Below are 23,100 nucleotides of genomic sequence, written 5' to 3'. Positions count from 1 at the left end.
AGCTTGGCACCATCCAGGTTAAAGCAGCCCACTTGATTGGCACCACATCAACAAACATCCACTCCCTCCACCACCAACGCTCAGTAACAGCATGTGTGTTCTATCTACAAGATGCACTTCAGGAATTCACCAAAGATCCTGACACAACACCTTCCAAACCCACATTCATCTAGAAAGACAAGGGCAGAAGATACATGGGAACATCACCACCTGCATGTACCCCTCCAAGCCACTCGCCATCCTGACTTGGAAACGTGTCACTGATCCTTTGCTGTTACTGGGTCAAAGTCCCTAATGGCATTGTGGGTCAATGCACAGCACATGGACTGCAGCAGTTCAAGAAGGCAGCTCACCTTCTCAAGGGAAACAAGGGACGTGCAATTAGCACTGGCCAGCCAGCAATGCCAATATCCCACGAATGAATGATTAAAAAAAAGACAGAGCAGGGCCAAGGGGTTGAATGGTCATTGCTTATCTCCAATACTCAACCAGAACTCTGAAAGAAGCTCCAAAATACACACTTTTCACCGAGAATGTTACGGTTACGCAAAACTCTGCTGGCCGTGCACTAACTCACACTAAGTCTTGTTCACCCAGCACCACACCCCTACCTTCCCCAACTCATGCTCACTGATCAGCAAAACTCCTCGTTGGGATGGACCAAAATTTTGGCATCTTACTTCTGTTTTCTTTCCTGGTTGTGATCATCTCTATCTCTGTGATCTCTTCTCCAGAATTGGAACCTGTATCATTGATGTTTTTTCACAGAAACACTGTATCTATTTTTGGTTCACAAGGACATTAAGGGTTATGATGGCAGACAGGAGAGGATTGAGACCGTAATTTGATCAGTCGTGATGTCATTGGATGGTGGGACAGACTTGAGGGTCTGAATGGCCTAATCATGCTTTGAATTCCCATGTTTCTATATGTGCAGCTCATCTGATTTCAGCCTCTGGAGCCTTCCTTCTTTTAATTACTCCTCCATTTGTAGCTGTTGAAGCCATAAGCTCTGGAACTTTCTCCCTAATTCTTCTTTTAAAATTTTCATTAAAACCATTCTCTTTGACCAAGCTTTTAGTCATTTACCCTAGTATCTGCTAATGTGTCTCAGTGTTAAATATTGTTTTATAACATGCCTATGAAATGACCTGGAATGTTAAATGCTTTTAACAGTGCAGTACAATACAAATTAATATTAATGACCTGGACATATATCGTCATTCCCTTATCATCGCTGAGGGTTTAACCTGTAGCTTTTAGCTAACTGCATTGTGACAGCACCTTCAACACACAGACTGCAGCAATTTAAGAATAGTGATTAATGCTGAAAATAGACACATTTTATTAAAGCTTCTCATTGTGCTCTCATCAGAACATACACAAGAAATACCAATGGAAAGCAGAACAACATTTTATACTGTGTGAGAAGAGAGTGCTGATTGGTTGGTAAGTGATGCTGATTGTTTGAGACATTGTCATGGTGAATGCAGAGGTTAGGTGATTAATGACAGTTACTACTCATAATCCTCAAATATAAACTAAACAGGTTGGCTCTAATTGATCAAGGTATTACCCTTAGTACTGAACCAGAGAATGGCTGGAACATGTTGAGTTAAAACGAGAACAATGTGTGCATACTAAATAAAAACTGAAAGAACTGCGGATGCTGTAAATCAGGAACAACAACAGAAGATGCTGGAAAAGCTCTTAAGGTCTGGCAGCATCTGTGAAGAAAAAAAATCAGAATTAATGTTTCAGGGCCAGTGACCCTTCCTCAGAACTGATGATAACTGGGAAAATGTTGGTTTATATGCGAACAGCAGAGAGGGGGATGGGATAGGGAGTAAACGATAGGATAGAGCCCAAAGAAAGAGAAGAGCAGTTGGACAGACAAAGGAGTTGATAACGATCTGGCTAGGAGGGTGAATAGTTCTTCATGGGAACTGTTAGTGACTAATAATAAGTAGGTTGTAATGACACACTATGTGATTACAAGGCCTGGTGTGTGGGGTAGGAGGCTAGGACATGAGGGAGTTTAGGCCCTAAAATTATTGAACTCGATTTTGAGTCTGGAGGGCTGCGAGTCCACAAGTGGAAACTGAGGTGTTGTTCTACCAGCTTGTGGTGAGCTTTGCTGGAACACTGCAGCGAGCCAGAGACGTAGATCTTGGCCAGGGAACAGGTTGGTGTTTTAAAGTGGCAGACAACAGGTAGCTCAGGGTCTTTTTTGTGAGCAGAATATAGATGTTCTGAGAAGCGGTCACCCAGTCTAAGCTTCATTTTCCCATTGTAGAGGAGACCACATTGTGAGCAGCAAATGGTAGACTAGATTCGAGGACGTGCAGGCAAAGCGCTGTTTCACTTGGAAGATATGTTTGGTTCCTTGGATAGTTGGGAGGGAGGAGGTAAATGGGCAGGTGTTGCACCTTCGCCAGTTGTAGGGGAAGAGAGAGTGGACCAGGGTGTCCTGGAGGGAACCTGCGGAAGATTGATAAAGGAGGCGAGGAGAATATGCGTCTGGTGGTGGCATCTCATTGGAGGTAGCAGAAGTGGTGTCTGATGATCTTCTGGATGTGGATGGTGGTGGGATGGTAGGTAAGGACAAGGGGAACACTTTCACTCTCTCCCCCCACCTCACCTGCGCGCGCATCACTGGATTGTCAGTGTACATATAAAAATGAATAGGGTACTTTCAGATATTGTCATCTATTGACAATATATAGATGAAAAGTAGGATGAGGCCAAGTATTGATCCTTGAAGGACCAAGAACAATTTGGAGGGGAAAGGGAGGCAGGAGATGGGTCTTGATATTTCAAGGACAGTGGTATCAAAGGTTGCTTTTTCTCAGGTTGCGTGGTGATGGTGGATTTAAAAGAAGAGAACTGTATGAGATAGAGACAGAAAGACAAAGCCATTAACAATATAAGTTAAGAGAGGGAAGTTAGATGATCCACAGTTAAAATGAGAATAATCCAGATAAGCTCCGGTCAGGTACGACAAGAGACTGGAGAGAAAACTGGAGAAAAAAACTGGAGAAAAATGCAAGTTCTGGATTCAAAAGAGAAAATCATGAGGGAGTTTGGTTAGTGTAAAGGAGAGAAGCAGCAGAGGCAACTGATTGTAACCAAGGTTGAGACAAAGAAGCTCATGCTTCTTGTTGGAGGTGAAGATGGAGGAGACAGGGAAAGGGACAGCCCTTCAAAACCAACTAATTTATGCTAGTGATATTAAAATAAAATTACTTCACATATTTTGTATTTTATACAAAGCTGATTTATTTGACGTTTATCCAGAATATTAAAAAATCTACAACTGAAGGGGAGTTTATTTACTACCAGTGGAAATAGACCCAGATGAAACAGGTTCACTCCCAAATAGAATTCACAGCAAAATCCAATCACTGTAGTTACTTGTGAACTCGCTGGTGTCTCAGAAGGTGGGATGACTGAGTGAATGCCTTCCCACATTTGGAGCAGGTAAATGGTCTCTCCCCACTGTGGACTCGCTGGTGTACAATGAGTTCAGATGATCGCCTGAAGCCAGTCCCGCAGTAAGAACACCTAAATGGTCTCTTGTCAGTGTGAACACGTTGATGGATCATCAATTGTTGAGAACTTTTACAACCTTTCCCACAATCTGGGCATTTAAAAGGTCTCTCATCAGAGTGAACCCGCTGGTGTGACAGCAAGTAAGATGACCTGTTGAATTTCTTTCCACACTCAGAGCAAATGAATGGTTTCTCCCCAGTGTGACAGCGTTGGTGGACAGTGAGGTCAGGCATCCGTATGAACCCAGCCCCACAGTGAGAACATCTGAATGGTCTCTCATCAGTGTGAACACGTTGATGGGACATCAGTTCTCTTGAACTTTTAAAGCATTTGTCACAGTCTGAACATTTAAAAGGTCTCTCATTAGAGTGAACTTGCTGGTGTGTCATCAGGTGACATGAGTGAGTGAATCCTTTCCCACAATCATTGCAGGTGAATGGCTTCTCCCCAGTGTGAATTCGCTGGTGTACAGTGAGGTTAGATGATCGCTTGAACCTGGACCCACAGTGAGAGCATCTGAACGGTCTCTCGTCAGTGTGAACACGTTGATGGGATGTTAGGTCCCTGGAACTTTTACAGCACATCCCACAGTCTGGGCATTTAAATGGTCTCTCCCCGGTGTGAACTCGCTGGTGTGACAGCAGGTTGGTTAAGCGAGTGAATCCCTTTCCACACTGGGAACAATTGAATGGCCTCTCCCCAGTGTGACTGCGCCGATGCCTTTCTAGGTGGGATGGACATTTGAATCTCTTTTCACAGTCCCCACATTTCCATGGTTTCTCAACGTGAACGATTATTTTTGCTTCCATAATCAAAGTACGATGACATTCAGGTCCTGATGAATCGAGTATGTCTGCCAGAATCTGAAGAGAAGTTCAGTTTGAGTTTCCCAATTACATATGCGTCCCATCAAATAGCCTGTAAAATAAATTGAAAACAGAAATCAGGAAATGTGACCAAGAATTCTCTGTGTCAAATGCAGGATGTGAAAATGAGCGAAGTTCATCTGGTATAATAAAACAAAGAACTGCTCATGCTGGAGATCTGAAACAACAGCAATTCAGTAGATCTGGCAACATCTGTGGAATGCAACAGAGTCAACGCTTCAAGTCCAGTGACCCTTCTTCAGAACAGACTTGAAATGTTAATTTAGTTTTCTCTCCACAGATGTTATGAGAGCCGCTGAGTTTCTGCAGCAATTTCTGTTGTTTGGATAAATCTGGTAAATTTATTTGTGGTGCTGGGAAGAAGACAATGTGACCATGAAAGCGTGGAATGTCATAAAAACAGAATTGGTTCAGTAATGGCTTTCAGGCAAGGGAACCTACCACCTAGTCTGGGCCTACACAAGACTCCGGTCTCTACTGAGGAACAGAGAAAGATGGAGCAGTGGGAAAGGAGATGGGCTTCATCTCTCTTCAATTTGACCAGAATATTGACAGAACCTTCCAAACTTACCAACTAGAAGGACAAAAGAAGCTGTTCATGGAAAAACCATCACTTTCAAACTGAGAGCAAGAGATTCAGGCTGGAGAGAGAGCACTCACCCCTCCATGTACGAGAAGGCATTTCAAATCAATCATTCAACCTGCTGAAAAACCAGCAAGATCAGAATTTGCTGCAGGAGTTGGATTTTGCTATTAATCACATCCAGGACTGAATCATTCCTACACTTTGGATTTATGTTGGCCTTCAGCTGGAATAGGATGTAATATTTTAGCAATTAGTTTGCTGTACTTGATAACCTGCCCTGCAAGTAAAACATTCTTCAAACTGATTGATTAGGCTGTGCTGGTGTTTCGACACTAACCCACGACCACTTCCATTTAGAACGTCAAGGGCAGCAGATACATGGGAACACAACCACCTGCAAGTTTACCTGCAAGACACTCACTACTCTGACTTGGAAATATATTGTAATTCCTTCACTCTCACTGGGTCAAAATCCTAGAAATCCTTTCTTGACGGCATGATGAATCCACTTGCAGTACCTGGACTGCAGCAGTTCTTGAAGGCGCCTTCGTTGGGTTCTGGATAGTGTAGAAGGTTGTCAAAGGATACAGCAGGATATAGATCACTTGCAGATATGGGTGGAGAAATGGCAAATGGAGTTTAATCTGGGTAGGTGTGAGGTGCTGCACTTTGGGAGATCAAATGTTAAGGAAAAGTTAATGGCAGGACCCTGAACAGAATTGATGTACAGAAGGATCTTGGGGTTGAAGTCCAAAGTTCCCTGAAAATGGCCACGCAAGTAGATAAGGTGGTTAGGAAGGTATATTATTGCCTTAATCGGCCACGGAATCGAGTACAAGAGTCAGGATGTCACGTTGCAGCTTTGTAATACTGTGGTTAGGCCCCACTTAGAGTGCTGCGTTCAGCTGTGGTCACCACATTACAGGAAGGATGTGGAGGCTTTGGAGGGAGTGCAGAAGAGGTATACTAGGACAATGCCTGGATTGGAGCCGAGGGCTCAATTTCTGCCCAACCACCAAAATGGACCCCATTAGTCTCGCGACACACACAGGAATTCAAACCAATGAGACTATGAGAATTCTTCCAAACTGTCAGCAGCTCTCTCCCTCACACACACATTTCCCCTCCGCACGTGCACAGACACACACACACACACACTCTCTCTCTCTCTCCCCCCCATCAACTGCACGTGCGTGTTCTTTCCTACCCCCTCACCTGCGCACGCACAGGCTCTCTCCCCCCATGCGCGCAGGAACTCTCTCCACTCTCACCTGCGTGTACGTGTACACACTCACACGAGCATACACACTCTCTTTCCCCTCACCTGCACACACATTCGGTCTCTCTCTCCATCTCTCTCTCACACGCACATACATTCTCTCCCGTGCTCGCGCGCGCACACACACACGCGCTCTGTCTCTCCCTCACACATACACACGCGCCCGCACACAAATCTATGGGGTGAATTTGCATTTGCAGATACATTCTATTTTGTATAAAGAGCACACAGTTTGTAAACAGTCAATGTAACATTTTAAAAACTCCTATTTTGGAAATAAAACCCGTCTGACTCCAAGTTAAAACACGGACTGATTCTAAACAAAGCCCCACACCTAAAATGCATTGCCTGACCTCAGATGACACCTTTGCTATAATGGAAAACCTGAAGTTATCTCAGGGCAGTGACTTGAAAGAAATTCTGGGATTTACATTTTAATCAATCAAAACCCCCATTTCCTTCCTAACTGATTAAAGATTTAACAGACATCTTAAGTTTGTTCAATACAATGGCATCAGTTCTATAACCCTTTGATCTTTACTTATAAATTCTGTGTCTGATGCCACCTATCTCACTATCTCCTGAAGAAGGAGCAAGAGTCCGAAAACTTCTGTTGTCTCATAAACTTGTTGGACTATAACCCAGTGTCGTCTGATTTTTGACCTTGTCCACCCAAGTTCAACACTTGCACCTCCACATCATGGATTGGAGGGTATAAGCTATGAGGAGAGGCCAGAAGATCTCAGGTTGTTTTCTCTAAAGCAGTGGAGGCCGAGAGGAGACTTGATACAAGTCTTAAATTATGGGATGCATAGATAGGCTTGATGGTCAGAATCTTTTTCCCAGAGTTGAAATGTCTAATACAAGTGGGCATGCACTAAGGTGTGAGGGGTAAACTTCAAAGGAAGCATGAAGGGAAGTTTTTTTTTAAAACAGAGTGGTAGGAGTCTGGAATGCACTGGCAAGGATGGTGGTGGAGGCAGATATGATAGGGGCATTTAAAGGGACTTTTAGATAAGCACATGAATAAGCAAGGAATCAAGGGATATGGACCAAGGGCAGGCAGAAGGGGTTTGTTTCATTTGTTGTCATTGTCGGCACTACATTATGGATCAAAGAGCCTGTTCTTGTGCTGCACAGTTCCATGTTAAACCACTTTTTCAAATGCAATGGGGATGGGCTATAAATGCTGACCCTGCCAGCAATGCCAATATCCTGCCTGAATTTAAAAAAAATTACTTTCTGCATTTTAACTACTATTTTCACTGCTTACTCCCCACTGGCAACAGTAAGCAGAGATTTTGTGATTACTCTGTGGAATGATATCCATTCAGCTTGCAAGTTGGACCCTGTACTTCTTGTCACTTGTAATTTTAACATTCCACATCACTTCCACTCTGACAACACTGTCCTGAGACTCCTGCACTGCTCCAAAGAAGCTCAGCAGGAGTTTGAGGTATAGCAGCTCATCTTTCAACACCAAAAATGAGTTGTCAGGATCTGGAACACTCGTCTTAGAAGATGCTGGACCCTGCTGCAATGTTTAGATGGTGTCTGCTTGACCTCAATTCCCAACCCACTGGAAATAGTTCCTAGCTAACTCATCAGCAGTCACAATTCACATTTGAAAAAAGAACTTCGATCAAAATCACACCTTAGTCTTTGAATTCCAGCAAATGCTTCCCTCATTGTGAGGTGATGTATTTTAGCAGATGGGATAGGAAGATATTCATTAGTCTGCAGAGAAATTGCATCTTGAGCTTCATGAATACTGTTATTGAAGACAGAAGGAGGCAAGTAATGTTGAGAATATTGAGCCACAACTTGAGTTTTGTGTCTACTTCTGGTCATCTAATTCTAAAAAGGGTGTGAGTGTCTTTGACAGCATATGGAGGAACTTTTTCAGAATGGATTTCAAAAGATTAAAAAGATCAGAAAAACAGAAGAATCACAAAAGGATTAAACAAATTATGGAAAGACAATCTGTTCACCTTAACTGCCTGCACGCAGACGTGGGACAGATGAAAAAGTTCTGAATAAGAGACAGAGGGGGCTGTGATTAGAACATTTCACAGATCAAATAGTGATGTCCTACAAGCTCTGATGGGAGTGAAAGTGGACGTTAAATTTCATTTTGAAATAAACAATCAGCATTGAGAAAATAACATGCAAGTTACAGGAATAGAACAGGGGAACGAATGTGACTGGATTGAAGTAGAGAGCTCACCTGGTCTCAGAGTTGAATGGCTCCCTCTCTTGCATTGTGACTCTTCTGTGTGATCTTGTTTTGTAAGCTAAACATTGTAATTCAATTAAAACTCAGTAAAATTTGTGCTATACACATTCCAAACGCATCGCATTATTCCTAAGGTTTGTGGCTCAGAACTGAATACAGTTTTGGGAGGTGTTCTGACCGCTGATAGATATTTTCTCCCACAGACAGAACAAAGTTGTTCCCTTCTATGTTCATCACTTGCTGATTACATTCAGGTCCTAATGAATCAAGTGACTCTCTCAGATCTTGATGCAATATTTCCTTTGAGCTTCTGGTCTGTTAATCCTCCGAATTTACTGCCATATACATTTCAAAAGTCCGTCACTATCAGTCCAGGATAGAACTTGGCAAGAGACAAACGATTTCTCTTGGATTCAGTTTCCTGGTGTAAATCGTGCCCCTCTGGGAAAGGCGCGTATGCCTTTCTGCACATTGACCCCTAAAAGCATGGCCGGCGCGCATCCGTCTCGCGGAACATTGCTCCCAATAAAGATGGCGGCGGTAACGTTGGCCTGTCACTGCCTGAGGCCTGCTGTCATTTTCCCGTTTGCAATAAACGCGGGATCGGGATATTCTAATTCAGGTCTGCGGCCTCCACCGGGTGGTTACGAATCCTCCCAGTTCACACTGTCTCTATTTTCACTCCCGCACGAACAGAACTTGAACTGAGGAAGTCTTACCAGACTGAGTTTCTCAAGCATTCCCTCTGCTCCTTTCGGATATCCAGCATCTCCGGTGCCCTCGCTTTCCGTCTGAAGGAGAAATTCCAGCCGGTTTGCTACAAAAGCAGTCCGTGTTATGGTCTTGGAGGGGGCGGTGGGGGGTGCCGTTGTGCGAGGTCAGTGTCCCTGAACAACTGCCTCAGTCCAATCGTCAGTGCACACGGCCTTTCCTCGCGCCGTTCTTGGATCGGCCTTCGCCCGGCACTGCGCATGCTCCACAACTATTCCGTAGAACGCACGGGAGCTGGCCGCGGCGTCGGGTGCCGTCTGTGAAGAGATGAGCGATGACTGCTTCAGAGCATCTAGCTCTGATGAGGAGTCACCTGGGCTCTCCCCTCTTTCAAACGACGGTGCCTGACCCGCTGTGATTTCCAGCATTTGTTATTTTCAGCACAGATTCCAGCACCTGCAGTAATTTGCTTCGACACAGGGTACCTGCTGATTCGCTAGCGGTGCCGGGTAAGGACCTTAGTATTTGAAAGATGTTGTAGCTGAATGCAACATTACGTCTCTCACCGCGCCCCCACCCCCGGCCTCCCGAACTATTGAAGACGTATGACCAATATGACCTGTGCTGTCTGCGGGTCATTAAAATATTTTAGGAAGGAAATCCTTAACACTAACCCCCTGTTGAATTTCACTGCAAATCGACCTCCAGCCCAAGGCAGATGATCATGACTAAAACAAACACTAGGATTGCTGGAGAAACCCAGCAGATTTTCCAGCATTCTTTATGGAGGCAAAAAAAGTTAACATTTCAAGTCTGCTATTACTTTTCTGCTGACCAGACTCAAAATGCCAACTCTGTTTCTCTCTCCACAAATGCTGCCAGACTTGCTGAGTTCTTCCAGCATCCGCAGTATTTTTCCTTTCTGCAAATGTTAATAACTATTGTGGCTCCTGTCACTGAAGCAATTTTGTATCAATGTTGCTACTCTCTTCTTTCTGCTCTTCCTCACAAAACCAATATGGCATATTTTATCAAAAACCTTTTACCAATCCATGTTCTTTGCAGCAATTGTATTATCTTAATGAACCCCCTCTAGTATTTGTCCAGGTGGCTGTTAATTTTGTCCAAATAAGGTTACAGCTGTAATTATGTACTACTTTAGTTTGCATATAGACTGCGCAAATCAAATCAATAACTATGCCGTTGAGGAGCAATTTCTGAATTGTGTACAAGATGCTTGTCTGAGATTAATAGCTTGAGGAACCAACTACAGGACAGGCCCTGCTAGACTCTGTATTGTGTAACAGCAAAGGAATAATTGGCAATGTAGCTTCCTTTAGGGAAGGAAATCTGTCATCCTATCAGGTTTGGTATACATGTGACTCAAGATCCACAGCAATGTGGTTGACTCTTACCTGCACTTGGACAATTAGCAATGTGCAATAAATGCTGGACTAGCCAGCAATGCCCACATCCTGTGAATTAATAACAAACTTTTACCAGACTGATTCCTGGGATGGAAAGCCTGTTGTTTGAAAAGGGACTGGACTGGACTGGTTAGGACTGCATTTGCTGGAGTTCAGAAGAATAAGGAAGGGTCTGACAGAAATCTGTAAAGTTCTCTTGGGACTAGAACAGGTTGAATGCCATGAAGATGTTCCTGATGACCAGGAATCCAGAACTAGGTGTCACATCCGAGGGCATGTTGTAGGACATTTAGGATGAGATGAGGAGAATTTGAGGAGTTTTCAGTGAACTATCCATTGTTTTGTTCTCCCATGTAACCCTCACTGTGACTATTTTACTGTGTTGGAAGACAGTTACAGAAATAGAAGTTGGAAAAACTCAGCAGGTCTGGCAGCATCTGTGAAGAAAATATCAGAGTTAACATTTTGGGGTCCAGTGACCCTCAGAACAGTAAAATAGTTATTGAGTGGCATACCTCTGCAGCTTTCCTAGCTGGCTGCCCAGCACCTTTCCTCTGTCTGGTGGTCACTCATTTCTTCTGCCTACAGCTCCTTATTCTGTGATGTGGATGTCGTAGAAAACATGCTATCTGCTGAGCCCCCAGCCTCAGGAATGCATTTCTGTGCCTCCTGCTGACTCTCAAGATTCAAGACCCGCCACTCAAGATGTTTGAGCTGGCTGTATTTCCTAAAGATGTGGTCAGCTGGACTGCCAGAGCGGTCTCGGATTTCATCCAGGCTGCAGACAGTAAAAACACCAGCTTGGACTCCCTTGTCATTTTCAGTTAAATTTAAAGAACCTTTCATTTAAGACGTTTTTAAAGTTCTCTCATGGGACGTGGGCTTTGCTGCCCGGCCAGCATTTATTGCCCATCCTGATAAGGTGAGCTGACGTCTTGAACCACTGCAGTCCAGAAGTAGACCCACAATGTCAACAGAGGGGAACCTCTGGAATTTTGATCCGACAACAGTGAAGGAACAGTAATATATTTCCAAGTCAGAATTGTGAGTGGCTTGGAGAGGAAATTACAGGGTCTTCCTACGTATCTGCTGCCGTTGTCCTTCCAGATGGAAATGATCGAACGATTCGAAGATGCTGTCTAAGGATCAGTGGTAAATTTATACAGTGCATTTTATATATCATTCACAATTGTTACTAAGCATCCAAAGTGGAGGCGATAGATGCTTGTGGATATGGTGCCAATCAAGTGGGCTGCTTTGGCCTGGATGGTGTCAAGCTCCTTGAGTGTTGTTGGAACTTCACCATCTAGGCATGTGGTGAGTATTCCATCACACTCCTGCCTTCTGCCTTGCAGAATGTGAACAGTATTCTGAGTATCGCTGCACAATTCCTAGGGTCTGACCTGCTCTTGTAGCTCCTGTATTTATATGGCAAGTACAGTTGAATTTCTGATCAATAGTAACCTTCAGGATATTAACAGTAGGGAATTCAGTGATGGTAATAATATTCAATGTCAAAGGGTGGTGGTTAGATTGTTTCTTGTTGAAGATTTTCATTGTCTGATATTTATGCAGCACAAATGTTACTTTGCCACTTGGTAGCCAGAGGCTGCAGAGACATAGAGATGGGTACAAGCTGCTGACATCTCTGCCTGGGGAGATGTTGGCCTGAGGCGACAGAAAGATAGAGAGAGAGGGGGGTACCAGTTACTGACATCACCAACAAGAGGTACTGAATACAAAGGTGCTGACACGAAGAAAGAAGCAGCTTGTGAACTAAAAATGACTTGAGCCCAGGTACTAGTTTGAGCCAATTAAAACCGGTTTGAATCAACTAAATTTTTTGCAAAAAATAAAGAAGTAGAAGAAATGCAAAAACCTTATTTGGACAAGAAGTACTGAGGTTATGCTACCTAAGTCTCTGGCCAAGTCCAGGACCGTTAAGGTACAGACATGCAATAAGTGAATTAGCTTGAGCCGTTGGGAAGGAGACAGCACGTCTTGAGAGAGACAAGAGAAAGAATAAAAAGAAGATCCTCAGGGCATGCAGCCAGCAAATACTCTGGAGACTAATCATCGTGGAAGCAGACCCTACGTCAAGGAAGTGCTGATGACGCTGTGAGACAGAGAGAGTGTGTGCAATGCCTGTCCAGCATCAGCCCTCATTAGCAGCAGCAGCTATCCTGAATCGGTATTAGCTTTTATGTTCTGTGACTACTTGAAGAGTGTCAGAGGACCCTAGTGGGTGTATAAATAGGTTCTAGTTCAGTTTGTGGGAAAATATTTAAGGTCTAGTTTGTAATAAAACATAGAAGCAACGGGTGTCTTGTTTAACACATTAATAAAGTAATTTGTGAAATTACAAGAATTGACTCCTCTTATACACGCCAGCAGCCACAGCCAGTGATTGCTGGACTCAAACAGGCTGTAGCAGATTTTGGCATTCCTGCACTGTGGGCTTGAGCATAAATCTCTCTCCAGTGAGTCAGTCAGGGACTTCAGTCAGCTCGAACTGGAGCCTTAGGTTAGAGGATGATCTTTCTGCTGAGTCAGCGGGAGGCTCAGTTCGAACTGGAGCAGCCATGTATAGAGAGAACAGGAGCTTGGTCTTTGAGGGAACATCTCTCCCCGAGTTAGCCGAAGACCCGAGTTGGACCAGACGAGAGCCTGGGTTTAATCTGTAACTGTTAGTATATGACGAATCAAGAGGCAATGGACTGTCCTGATTGGACGGGAGTCCTCAAGAAATACATAATAGGGAGGTGGCTGCAATACGGGGAATTTGCAGGTCACACTAGGAATACGGGAAATTCCGCTGGAGAAGCTGTTTGGCAGGTTGTCCAATGAAGATGTCAGACAAGAAGTTTAAAACAGTGCAGAAAGTGGTAACAATTAGCTGTTTAATGCAGGAATGGATAGAATGCTGACAGCAAGTCAAGTTAGAGAAGGTACAGAGGGAAAGACTAGAAGAGTGAAAAGGTAACTGATCTGCAAGGACAGAGGAGTGCGAACTTGATACAAATGCATCAGAACCAGATGCAGTGTGAGAAACTGGTTTGGGAAAGGAGTCGGCGAGAGGGAGAAGCCCAAACAGCTAAAGCTGAGGTGGAGAGATGGAAGCAATAATGTAGTGATTTAAAAACTGCAATGAATGTGATTCAGAGAGCAGCTCAGGAGAAAAAGAGTAGTGCTGCTGATCACACAAAATGTCAGAAACGGGCTGCAGGGTCAACTAGGTGTGCAAAATATGCACTTTTACACCTGAAACAGGTGAGGAAGGGGACATAGATAGGGTCGATTTAGCAGATGAAGCAGCTACATACGGTTTTTTTCTTTATTCATTCACAGGATGAGGGCATCACTGGCCAGGCAGCATTTATTGCCCAGAGGGCAGTTAAGAGTCAATCACAATGCTGTGGGTCTGGAGTCACATATAGGCCAGACCAGGTAAGGATGGCAGTTTCCTTCCCTAAAGGACATTACTGAACCAGATGGGTTTTTCCGACAATCAGCAATGGTTTCATGGTCATCATTAGACTCTTAATTCCAGATATTTTATCGAATTCAAATTCCATCATCTGCCATGGCGGGATTCGAAACAGGTCCCCAGGATGTTACCTGGGTCTCTGATTAACAGTCCAGCGATAATATCAGTACACCAATGCCTCCCCTAGACCATAATACCCCTACACCATTGCTCTATGATGACGGGGAGACTCCACCAGGGGATCCACCGCCAGCTTATGACCCAGGGTCATGACCCATGCGAAAGATATTGGGATGTGCACGCCCAGGGATGATCCTAGGGAGCTGTTCCAAGCAGTCATTCGTCAGAGAGAAATACATGGTTTAGATGATGCTGAGGAAAGGAAATTAATTATAATGTGCATACGACCACATTCATACTTGCCCTGCCAGAGGACCAGAAGCTGAGTAGATGCACAAATGAGACATTAAAAGACCAAGTGTTAAATATCATGGGTGCTAACAGAGCGGACCTAGTGGAGGAGCTGACAAGTGCTATCAAAGGAAAGGTGAACACCCCACCTTGTTTGCGGCAGACCTTTCGGCAGTGTTCCAAGGGATATATGGCTTGACCTTAGATAGGAATGATGTGCAGCCAGCAGTTAGAAACTGATGGCTAAGAGTGCTGGTGTTGCAATGCACTTAGGAGTCAAGGAGGGCATTAGAGCAGTTTGATCCCACTGATGAACATGGACACAGAGGCCTCAGTAATCAGCAAGATGGTTAGAGCATGGGAAAGGAAACAACAACATTTCCCAAGATCTCTGGGGTAAGGATGACACCTGTTAAAGATCAGGCAACGACCTGCAGAAATGAAGGGAGAAGACCCATTCAGAGGGTACCCCCTCGAGCGTATCTGACAGTGGGAAGAGATAGAGGAACTGTCTCAGGAACAGGAAAGACTCAAAGCTGGGCGCCCAAGTATTATAACTGTGGCCAGGAAGGACATTTTGCAAGAGAATGCAGGTGGGGGAGGAAGCAAAAGCCTGCCCATGGAGGAGTTGAATAGACACAATCCATAGTGCGATGTGACAGAGGTATTACCGTCTTCGGGGATGTACCCTGAACTTCAGTGACAGTCACAGACCTCTCCATTATGGGTATGTGATGCGCGGTGGCATAAAGTGGGTGACCCCTAGTGAATGCTAGGGTCAGAGGCCGCTCTGTTACATTCCTTTGGGACATTGGGGGATCCCAAATTACAGTCAATACTACTCGTGTCAATGACGCAAATTGGAAAATTCAAAGTAAAATTATTTTAAGTAGATTCAGGGGGACATAGTCAAGTGGGACATGCGAGCGTATCGTTGGAGGTTAATGTGGGAGACGTAGTATTAGAGCATTCAGTTGTCCTTATTAAACTACCTAGAGAACAAGAACATATCTTAGGGAATGACTACATGGGCAAAACAGGACTCTGCTTTGAACTCATTTATTGCATGATTTGGCAAATGCCTGTGGGTATGAGGAGTGCAAATCGCACACTTATCTCAGTGGGGGAGTATCAGGACAGGATTTGCACAGTTGGGGAAATGTGGTTAAAGCCAGGGGAGATGAGTGACAATCATGAAGTGCAACGACTCATTGTAGCAGTATTTGCCCGATGCAAACATGACTGTGGGAAAATGACGGGGAGTGTACATATACAGGGTCCAGACCCCAAACCACAGAGGCAGTATGGTTTTCCAAAGCAGGCAGAAGAAGAGGTAGGGAAGGAAATACAGAGGCTGTTGCAGCAAGGGATACTGAGACCGGTAGTTACCCAGAACCATGAGTGCACAGGCAGCAGAGTTAGCAGCCATTGCATATGTGGTTGGCCACCTGGTTCAGTTATATACTCTGACAGCATGTATGTTTGTAAAAGTCTCATGGAATATTTGCTTCAATGGAAGGTGAGAGGATTTGTCTCAGTGGATGGAAAGCCCCTTCCATCAGCTCAACTGTTATGATACATCTTTGAAGAAGCATAGGGAAAGGATATGGGGTCACAAAGGTAAAAGCTCATTCAAAACTATCTCCCAAGGGGAACAAGAAGGCTGATGAGTTAGCTAAACAAGACGCTTTAAAAGGGCAGGAAGAAATCAGGGGCCAGAAAGAGAAACAAGTTGAGCTTATGGATTTAGCACAAGAGCAAAAGAAAGTCAGAGAATTGATTTTAAAAAAAAAACAAATAGAAGGAGCAAAATCAGACACATATAAAGCAAGGGGATCTGTGTTCAGGACAAAGTAGTTTTATATGAAGGAAAATCTGTGGTGTCAAGAGAGGGGACAAAATCAAGGAAATCACTGGTACCATGATTTATGGGGGTATAAGGGGGCAGAGAATACCCTGGATAAGGTAAAGGAAATGCGCTAGTGGCCCGGAATGAAAGGTGATGTGGAACACTATGTTAAGAATTGTTCGATCTGTGCACAGCGTAACCCCAATAGGAACGTTAAGAAAGGGGTCCTCGGAAATACTAGACCAGTAGAAGCACCATGGACTAATTTACAAATAGACTTCATAGGACCCCTAGCCCCACTCCAGGAGGATACAAGTACTTCTTATGATAGCAGACACCTTTGCTAAATAGGTGGAAGCTTTCCCGACCACAACAAACACAGCCAGAAATACTGCAAAAATTTTGTTGGAACGGGTGTTCACTCATTGGGGTATGCCCCGAAGCATAGTATCAGATCAGGGAACACATTTTATAGCCTAACGTAATGCAAAATGATCCCTTTTTGGGATCAGACCGAGATTCCACATACCCTATAGACTGCACTCTAGTGGAATTGTGAAAAGAATGAATCGGACGTTGAAAAACTTGAGAGCCAAAATGGTACAGCAGCATCAGACAACCTGGCACGTTGTTCTGCATTGTGTGTTAATGATACTTAGGAACACCGCAGCTTCATCAACAGGCAACACTCCTTATAAGCTCATGACTGGAAGGGACATGGGAGGAATGAAGGGGTGGTAGGTTTGGACTTGTCTGAGCCTGAAGTAGACAATATCATATCGGAACAATGATACAATAGATAGTAGAAACAGTAAAAGAAACAAATTATATAGCAGCCCAGCAACAAGGGAAGGAGAAACAGGCTTATTTTGATGCAAAAGCCAGCCTAATAGAGTTGGGTCCGACAAGGGGTAATGATTAGAATACTCCAGCCCACCTCATTCTTGAGCCCAAAGTTTGCCGGTCCTTATGCAGTGGTAGATAGAGATAGCCCATTTGTATAAAAGGTATTGACAGCACCAGATAAGAGTGGCTGGTATCACATTAATCAGTTAATGTTAGTGGGAGGGAAACGGGGCAAACACCATTGGCATGCTAACGATGCTCTGTGTTCCCAAAGTCAGGGAAATCAAGAGCAGGATCAGCTGCAAATATCCGAGGAGATAACTGAAAGACCACCTGATATTGGCTGTTCATGTACAGAGGGTGACCAGGGAAAACAACAAAAGAAAAAGAAAAGGCATAGAGGAAGCAAATGGGCCAAACAAACTGGACGGTTAGAATCTGGAGCAGATGGGTACAGGGGATAGATGATTTGCTTCAGCGTTTGGAGAACCTAGACTTAAAACAATGCAGAAACAAGACTGTAAATAACAGCAGGAATTACCCTTGTATGTTACAGATCCAGCCTAGAATGAGGGAGTAATGCATTTTGTTGCTAGTGGATTGACCATGTTTTGGACTGCAGTTGAACTGGCTTCAGAGCCATCATGACAGGCAAATGCTGCTCGAACAACATCAGCGCTGGAAGAACCCCCTGTGACCAAAAATCGCTGAGAAACAGAACCGGAAGTGGTACCAAACACCCCAACAAACTAAGGCATATAAATAACAAGTGGGACAGAACATCAATGCTTTACCGATGCGCACTGATGATATTGCCTAGCAGGATGATGACCAAACCCGCAGGCTTGGCGAACATGTCTACAACCTCAAAATCACTCTGCTCTGCAGCGCAAGATAACACAAATAAAGGAAATACAGAGGACTTGAATTCGTATTATATGGGAGTGGATGGGTTGACATTCACGGGAAAGACATTGGGTATACTGGAAGGAACGGTGGACGCAGTTTTCATGTAACAGAGTTCTGGAGGTGACATTGGTGGTAATCCCAGGAGGGCAAATCACTAGTCAATTTATAGGTCCATTTATTGAGCAACCATCGGGAAATGACAGTTGAAATAAAATTATGGTTCATTGCGATTGCACTTATGTGAACACAGACTGGGAGAGTGATGCATACAAGAGGTACATTGACTGGGGTGGCTATTCCAGGCAATTCAGGAAAATTGGTTGGATAATCATTAATTGTACAAAGGTTGATACTGCACAGGAAGGGGATAGAGGAAAAAGGGCATTGAGAAATGCAGACAGGGATTTTTGTTGGGGGCTGGGACCCTTCATAATTTTCAGGATCCGTAAGAAGCTTATTACCCTACGTCCCCCAGTGATAAAAACCACACCAGAACTTAGGTGTAGCAAATCTCAGTGTAAAATGAAAGGTGTAGGCCTAGTGCTAGAATAGACCGGAGAATCCGTCCTTTTGGTACTGAGATATCGGCATATGCAGGTAGTTTTCAACCTAATTGAAATGACTACTCCAGAATGGTGTTCATCCATGACGAAACAATTATCTATGCACCCACTGGTTCAACAGTTAAGCAGGAATGAGTTTAAGTCTGGTAGGAATAGAAAGAAAAGATGGCTACTGGAGCTAGTAGAGGCCGGATATGCATCAGGAGTAGCAACACTCAACACTTTGGATGTAGCAGAGTTAGAAAGTCTCTCCAGCAGAAAATGCAGGTCATTACCGGGGAAGGTTACTTAGGTCAGATATGGACCAACCAAATAGGCCAGGATGTGTCACAAGTGATCCTGGATACAGTTTAATTTCTCAAACCTCTGCAGAATACGACAAATTTAATCATTAATCGTATAGCCAATACTTCTGAGGAGGCCCATAAGGCCGATGTGTGTGCCACTAGCTGGGTGTTGACTAGGATCAGGACTAATTTGTTACAGCTGCATGCTCACCAACTTCCAGACTGGGTGTAGGATGAACAATTAATATAGTGGTTGGAGAAAAGGAACCCCTATGTCACCCCAGAAGTTTGACCTTAACTAATACGGTGTTAGTTGTGACAATGATGAAGGGAAATATTATGTTGGAACAGTGTTTCATATTCCCCAACATGGAAATAATCTGAAGTACCCTTGAAAATACTATGAAAGTACTTGGATATCTTTAAGTAAACAACCGTCTCGTGCTATTGTAATGGATTATGCTGAGAAAGGGGTGGATTTGTTAAAAAATCTCTAAGGGGAGATCACTTGGCGTGTCCTGACGAGATAACGAGACAGAGACTCACAGATTGCAGTTTCAACATCTATGAAAATTGTTCATCGTCCATTCTACCTGTGAATAACCAGTCCTTTTTACAATATGCCCTTGTGGGGCAAACGTATTACAGCAGCTATGAATTATAACAAGGGATGGAGATTGCGTCCTTCCAAAGGGCACTATGTAGCTATTAACAATGTGACCTCTGATTTGATGATTAGTGGACAGGCGCTGTCCCAGCCAATAACCAGGGGAGTGATGTGAGAAAGCCTAAAGATCCAACGTATTGATACAGACCAAGACGTACAGAGGTTTGTTCTAACTGAACTACCACCCATCCCGCACCTGACAGCAGATTGGACATGTATAGTGGGAGAGGCAAAAGAAATAATTCATTAATGGACCATATACACTAAAATAATTAGAACTCTTGCTGAAAAAGCAAAGGAGTTTTGCGGTACCCCGAGTTGTGGGATAAGTTCTGGAATCGGGGATCAAGTGTTCAGATACATCCATGGATCAGAATTCTGTCACATGTGGCTGCAGTAGTGATTTTAGGTGCATTAGTGGTCATCATATTTAATATATGCCAGCTGAGAAGGTGGGACAATGGAATTGTACGAAAATTGGAGGTTGACGCTATAATGAAACAGAAGAAGCATTCTGAAAACGCTGTGTCAATTAAGTTATATCCTTTATTTATGTTTGTTATTTCCTGTATACTTTATATACTTTTTTAACGTATTTGCATCTCTATTTTATAATGGTGGAACAATGGACGTGGGCTACACCCACTGGGGAACACTGACAATCCTAAGAGTGATCCATAGAAAAGGGACAGAGAATGATCCTAATATAACTATCTTTGGATTAAGTGGGAGCAGATGCTAACCAGAGGCTGCAGAGAGAGGGAGAGGGCTACCAGCTGCCGACGTCACCAACAGGAGGTACTGAATGTAAAGGTGCTGACATGAAGAAAGAAGCAGCTTGTGAATTAAAAATGACCTGAGCCCAGGTACTAGTTTTAGCCAATTTAAACTGGTTTGAATTAACTAAGTTCTGCAAAAAATAAAGAAGTAAAAGTAATGCAAAAGCCTTATTTGGACAAGAAATGATGAGGTTATTGCTACCAAATCTCTGGACTAGGGTCAATAGGTAAAGGCATTCAGTAATTTAATTAGCCTGAGCCAACGGGAAGGAGACAGCATGACTTGAGAGAGATAAGAGAATGAATAAAAAGAATACCCTTGGGGCATGCAGCCAGCGAATACTGTGGAGACTAATCATCGCGGAAGCAGACCCTATGTCAAGGATGTGGTGATAGCACTGAGAGTAAGAGAGAGAGAGATAAAAAGAGAGACAGTGTGTGCCTGGCCAATGTCAGCCCTCGTTAGCAGCAGCAGCTATCCTGAATGGGTATTAGCTTGTATATTCTGTGACTACTTGGGAAGTGTCAGAGAACCCGAGTGGGTATATAAATATGTTCTAGTTCAGTTTGTGGGAAAATACATAAGGTCTAGTTTGTTATAAAACATATAAGCAACACATGTCTTGTTTAACACATTAATAAAGTAAATTATGAAGTTACGAGAATTGACTCTTCTCCTGTCTGTACATGCTGCAGCTAGCAATTGCCGGATTCAAACAGACTCTAACACACTTGTCAAACCCAAGTCTGGATGCTGGCTGGGTCTTGTTGTATTTGAATATGGACTTCTTCATTATGTGAGGTGTCACAAAATGGTGCTGAACATTGATGATTGCACAATGAACATCCCCACTTCTGACCTTTTGATGATGAAGGTCATCAATGAGGCAATTGGGATTAGGACAGTATCCTGTGGAATTCCCACAGAGATGTCCTGGAGGTGAGATGTCTGACCTTCAACAATCACAGCCATTTTCCTATGTGCCAAATATGACTCCAACCAGTGGAGAGTTTGCCCCGATCCCCATTGATTCCGGTTTTGTTTGGGATGCTTGCTGCCATATTTGGTCAATTGCGGCCTGAAATCAAGAGCTGTCACTCTCACCTCTGGAATTCAGCTCTTTTGTCCACGTAAGAGCCAAGGCTGCAGTGAGTTCAGGGGCTAAATGGCCCTGGTGGAACCCAAACTGTTGTTGCTAGGCAGATACTGCTTAATAGTTGTGTTCATGGCATCTTCCATCAATTTACTGATGACTGACAATAGACTGCTGGTGTGAAAATTAGTTTTGTTGGACTTATTCTGCTTTTTTTGTGTACAGGAAATATCTGGGCAAATTTCCACATCGGAGTAGATGCCGTTGTTGTAGCTGTAGTGAACAGCTTGGCTTGGGGAATGGCAAGTTCTGGAGCACAGGCCTGAACAGAACATTGTCAGGGTCCATTGACTTTACAGTTTCCAGTGCCCCAGCCATTTCTTGATACCACGTGGAGTGAATTGAATTAGTTGAAGATTGGCATCACTGATGATGGGGACCACTGGAGGAGGCTGGGTTGGATCATCCACTCGGCATTTCTGGCTGAAGATTGTTGCAAATTCATACATTTTGGACGGATGTGCTATGGTCTTCCATCGTTCAGGATGGGAATATTTGTGGAGCTTCCTCCTCCAGTGTGTTGTTTAATTGTCTCCCAACATTCATGACTGGATGTGGCAGGAATGTAGAGCTTAGATCTAATCTTGTGGGATGGCTTAGCTTTGTCTACCACTTGTTGCTTATGCTGTTTGACACTTTGAACTCTTACCCTGTAAACTCTGTATGCAAAAAGCTTATTGTAGTTCAATGAGCACTGAGAGAGCTAGGCAGGAAATAGAAGCAAAACTAAATAATGGTGCAGGATGGGGACAGCCTGCCATTGGCAGCAAATGAAGCAGCAGAGGCAGCTGATCAGATTGTCTCATTTTTCATGACAGAAATTCCATGAGATCCTCATGCTTGTTCGCAGGTTGGCATCAAGGAGATAGTGGAGATGAAGAGCACTCCAAAAGAAACTAATCTGCATTAGAGATATGATAAAGACTTGATGTACTGTTTATTTAACAGAAAGCTGATTTGTGTGAATTTTTCTTCCAAATACACAGCTGGATGTGGTGTTTACAACCCTCATCAGAAACAGACCTCCGAAAACATGGTTCGAAGATGGATGTCAATTGCATCAAAATTCAGCCCCTACAATCACTTTGAGAACTCGTTCATGTTCAATGAATCCTGATGAACCAGAAAGTCCCTATTCATGTATTGTGCACTTGGACAATCTATGAATGCATGCATGAACAGCAACGTTGTGATCATCTCCCAAAGCAAGTCCTCTAGATACACAATTGTATTAGCATTTTAGCTACAATGTGGAGGACCCTTAATTGAGTAGGGTTTAACAACATTGGTATGAACAGTCAAGAACAGTCATTCCTTGTTGTAAAAGCAAAAATCAGTGAACTGTGAGATGGTAGGAACTGCCGATGCTGGAGAATCTGAGATAACAAGGTGTAGAGCTGGATGAACACAGCAGGCCAAGCAGCATCAGAGGAGCAGGAAAGCTGACGTTTCAGGTCTGGACCCTTCAGA

The 23,100-nt window shown here is 43.7% G+C and overlaps 1 protein-coding gene and 2 long non-coding RNA genes across 5 annotated transcripts in view; 2 read left to right on the top strand and 1 right to left on the bottom strand.

Moving 5' to 3' along the window:
• Positions 1 to 3,251: 3,251 nt before the first annotated feature.
• Positions 3,252 to 9,501, bottom strand: LOC109916371 (gastrula zinc finger protein XlCGF8.2DB-like). 3 transcript variants are annotated; one of them, XM_048619415.1, is made up of 3 exons: positions 9,260 to 9,501; positions 8,532 to 8,598; positions 3,252 to 4,470 (listed from the first exon to the last, which is right to left on the bottom strand). In XM_048619415.1, the coding sequence occupies exon 3, from the start codon at positions 4,359 to 4,361 to the stop codon at positions 3,411 to 3,413; it is 951 nt and encodes a 316-aa protein (XP_048475372.1). In that variant the 5' UTR covers positions 4,362 to 4,470; positions 8,532 to 8,598; positions 9,260 to 9,501; the 3' UTR covers positions 3,252 to 3,410. The 3 variants fall into 3 exon arrangements, with proteins under 3 accessions (XP_048475372.1, XP_048475374.1, XP_048475373.1); XM_048619417.1 differs by lacking the exon at positions 8,532 to 8,598; XM_048619416.1 differs by having other exon boundaries at positions 8,532 to 9,441.
• Positions 9,502 to 9,525: 24 nt separating this feature from the next.
• Positions 9,526 to 23,100, top strand: part of LOC125487598 — a 19,560-nt gene continuing 5,985 nt past the window's right edge. The window contains exon 1 of the long non-coding RNA XR_007265968.1: positions 9,526 to 9,760. This is a non-coding gene — a long non-coding RNA (uncharacterized LOC125487598). The remainder of the gene's footprint in view (positions 9,761 to 23,100) is intronic.
• LOC125487600 lies at positions 14,073 to 21,135 on the top strand. Its single transcript, XR_007265970.1, has 2 exons — positions 14,073 to 14,125; positions 17,828 to 21,135. It is a non-coding gene; the product is annotated as an uncharacterized LOC125487600 (long non-coding RNA).

This window comes from Rhincodon typus, chromosome 42 (genome assembly GCF_021869965.1).
Source record: "Rhincodon typus isolate 14 chromosome 42, sRhiTyp1.1, whole genome shotgun sequence".
In the NCBI taxonomy this organism is placed as follows: domain Eukaryota; kingdom Metazoa; phylum Chordata; class Chondrichthyes; order Orectolobiformes; family Rhincodontidae; genus Rhincodon; species Rhincodon typus.
This window is presented reverse-complemented; position numbering and strand designations above follow the sequence as displayed.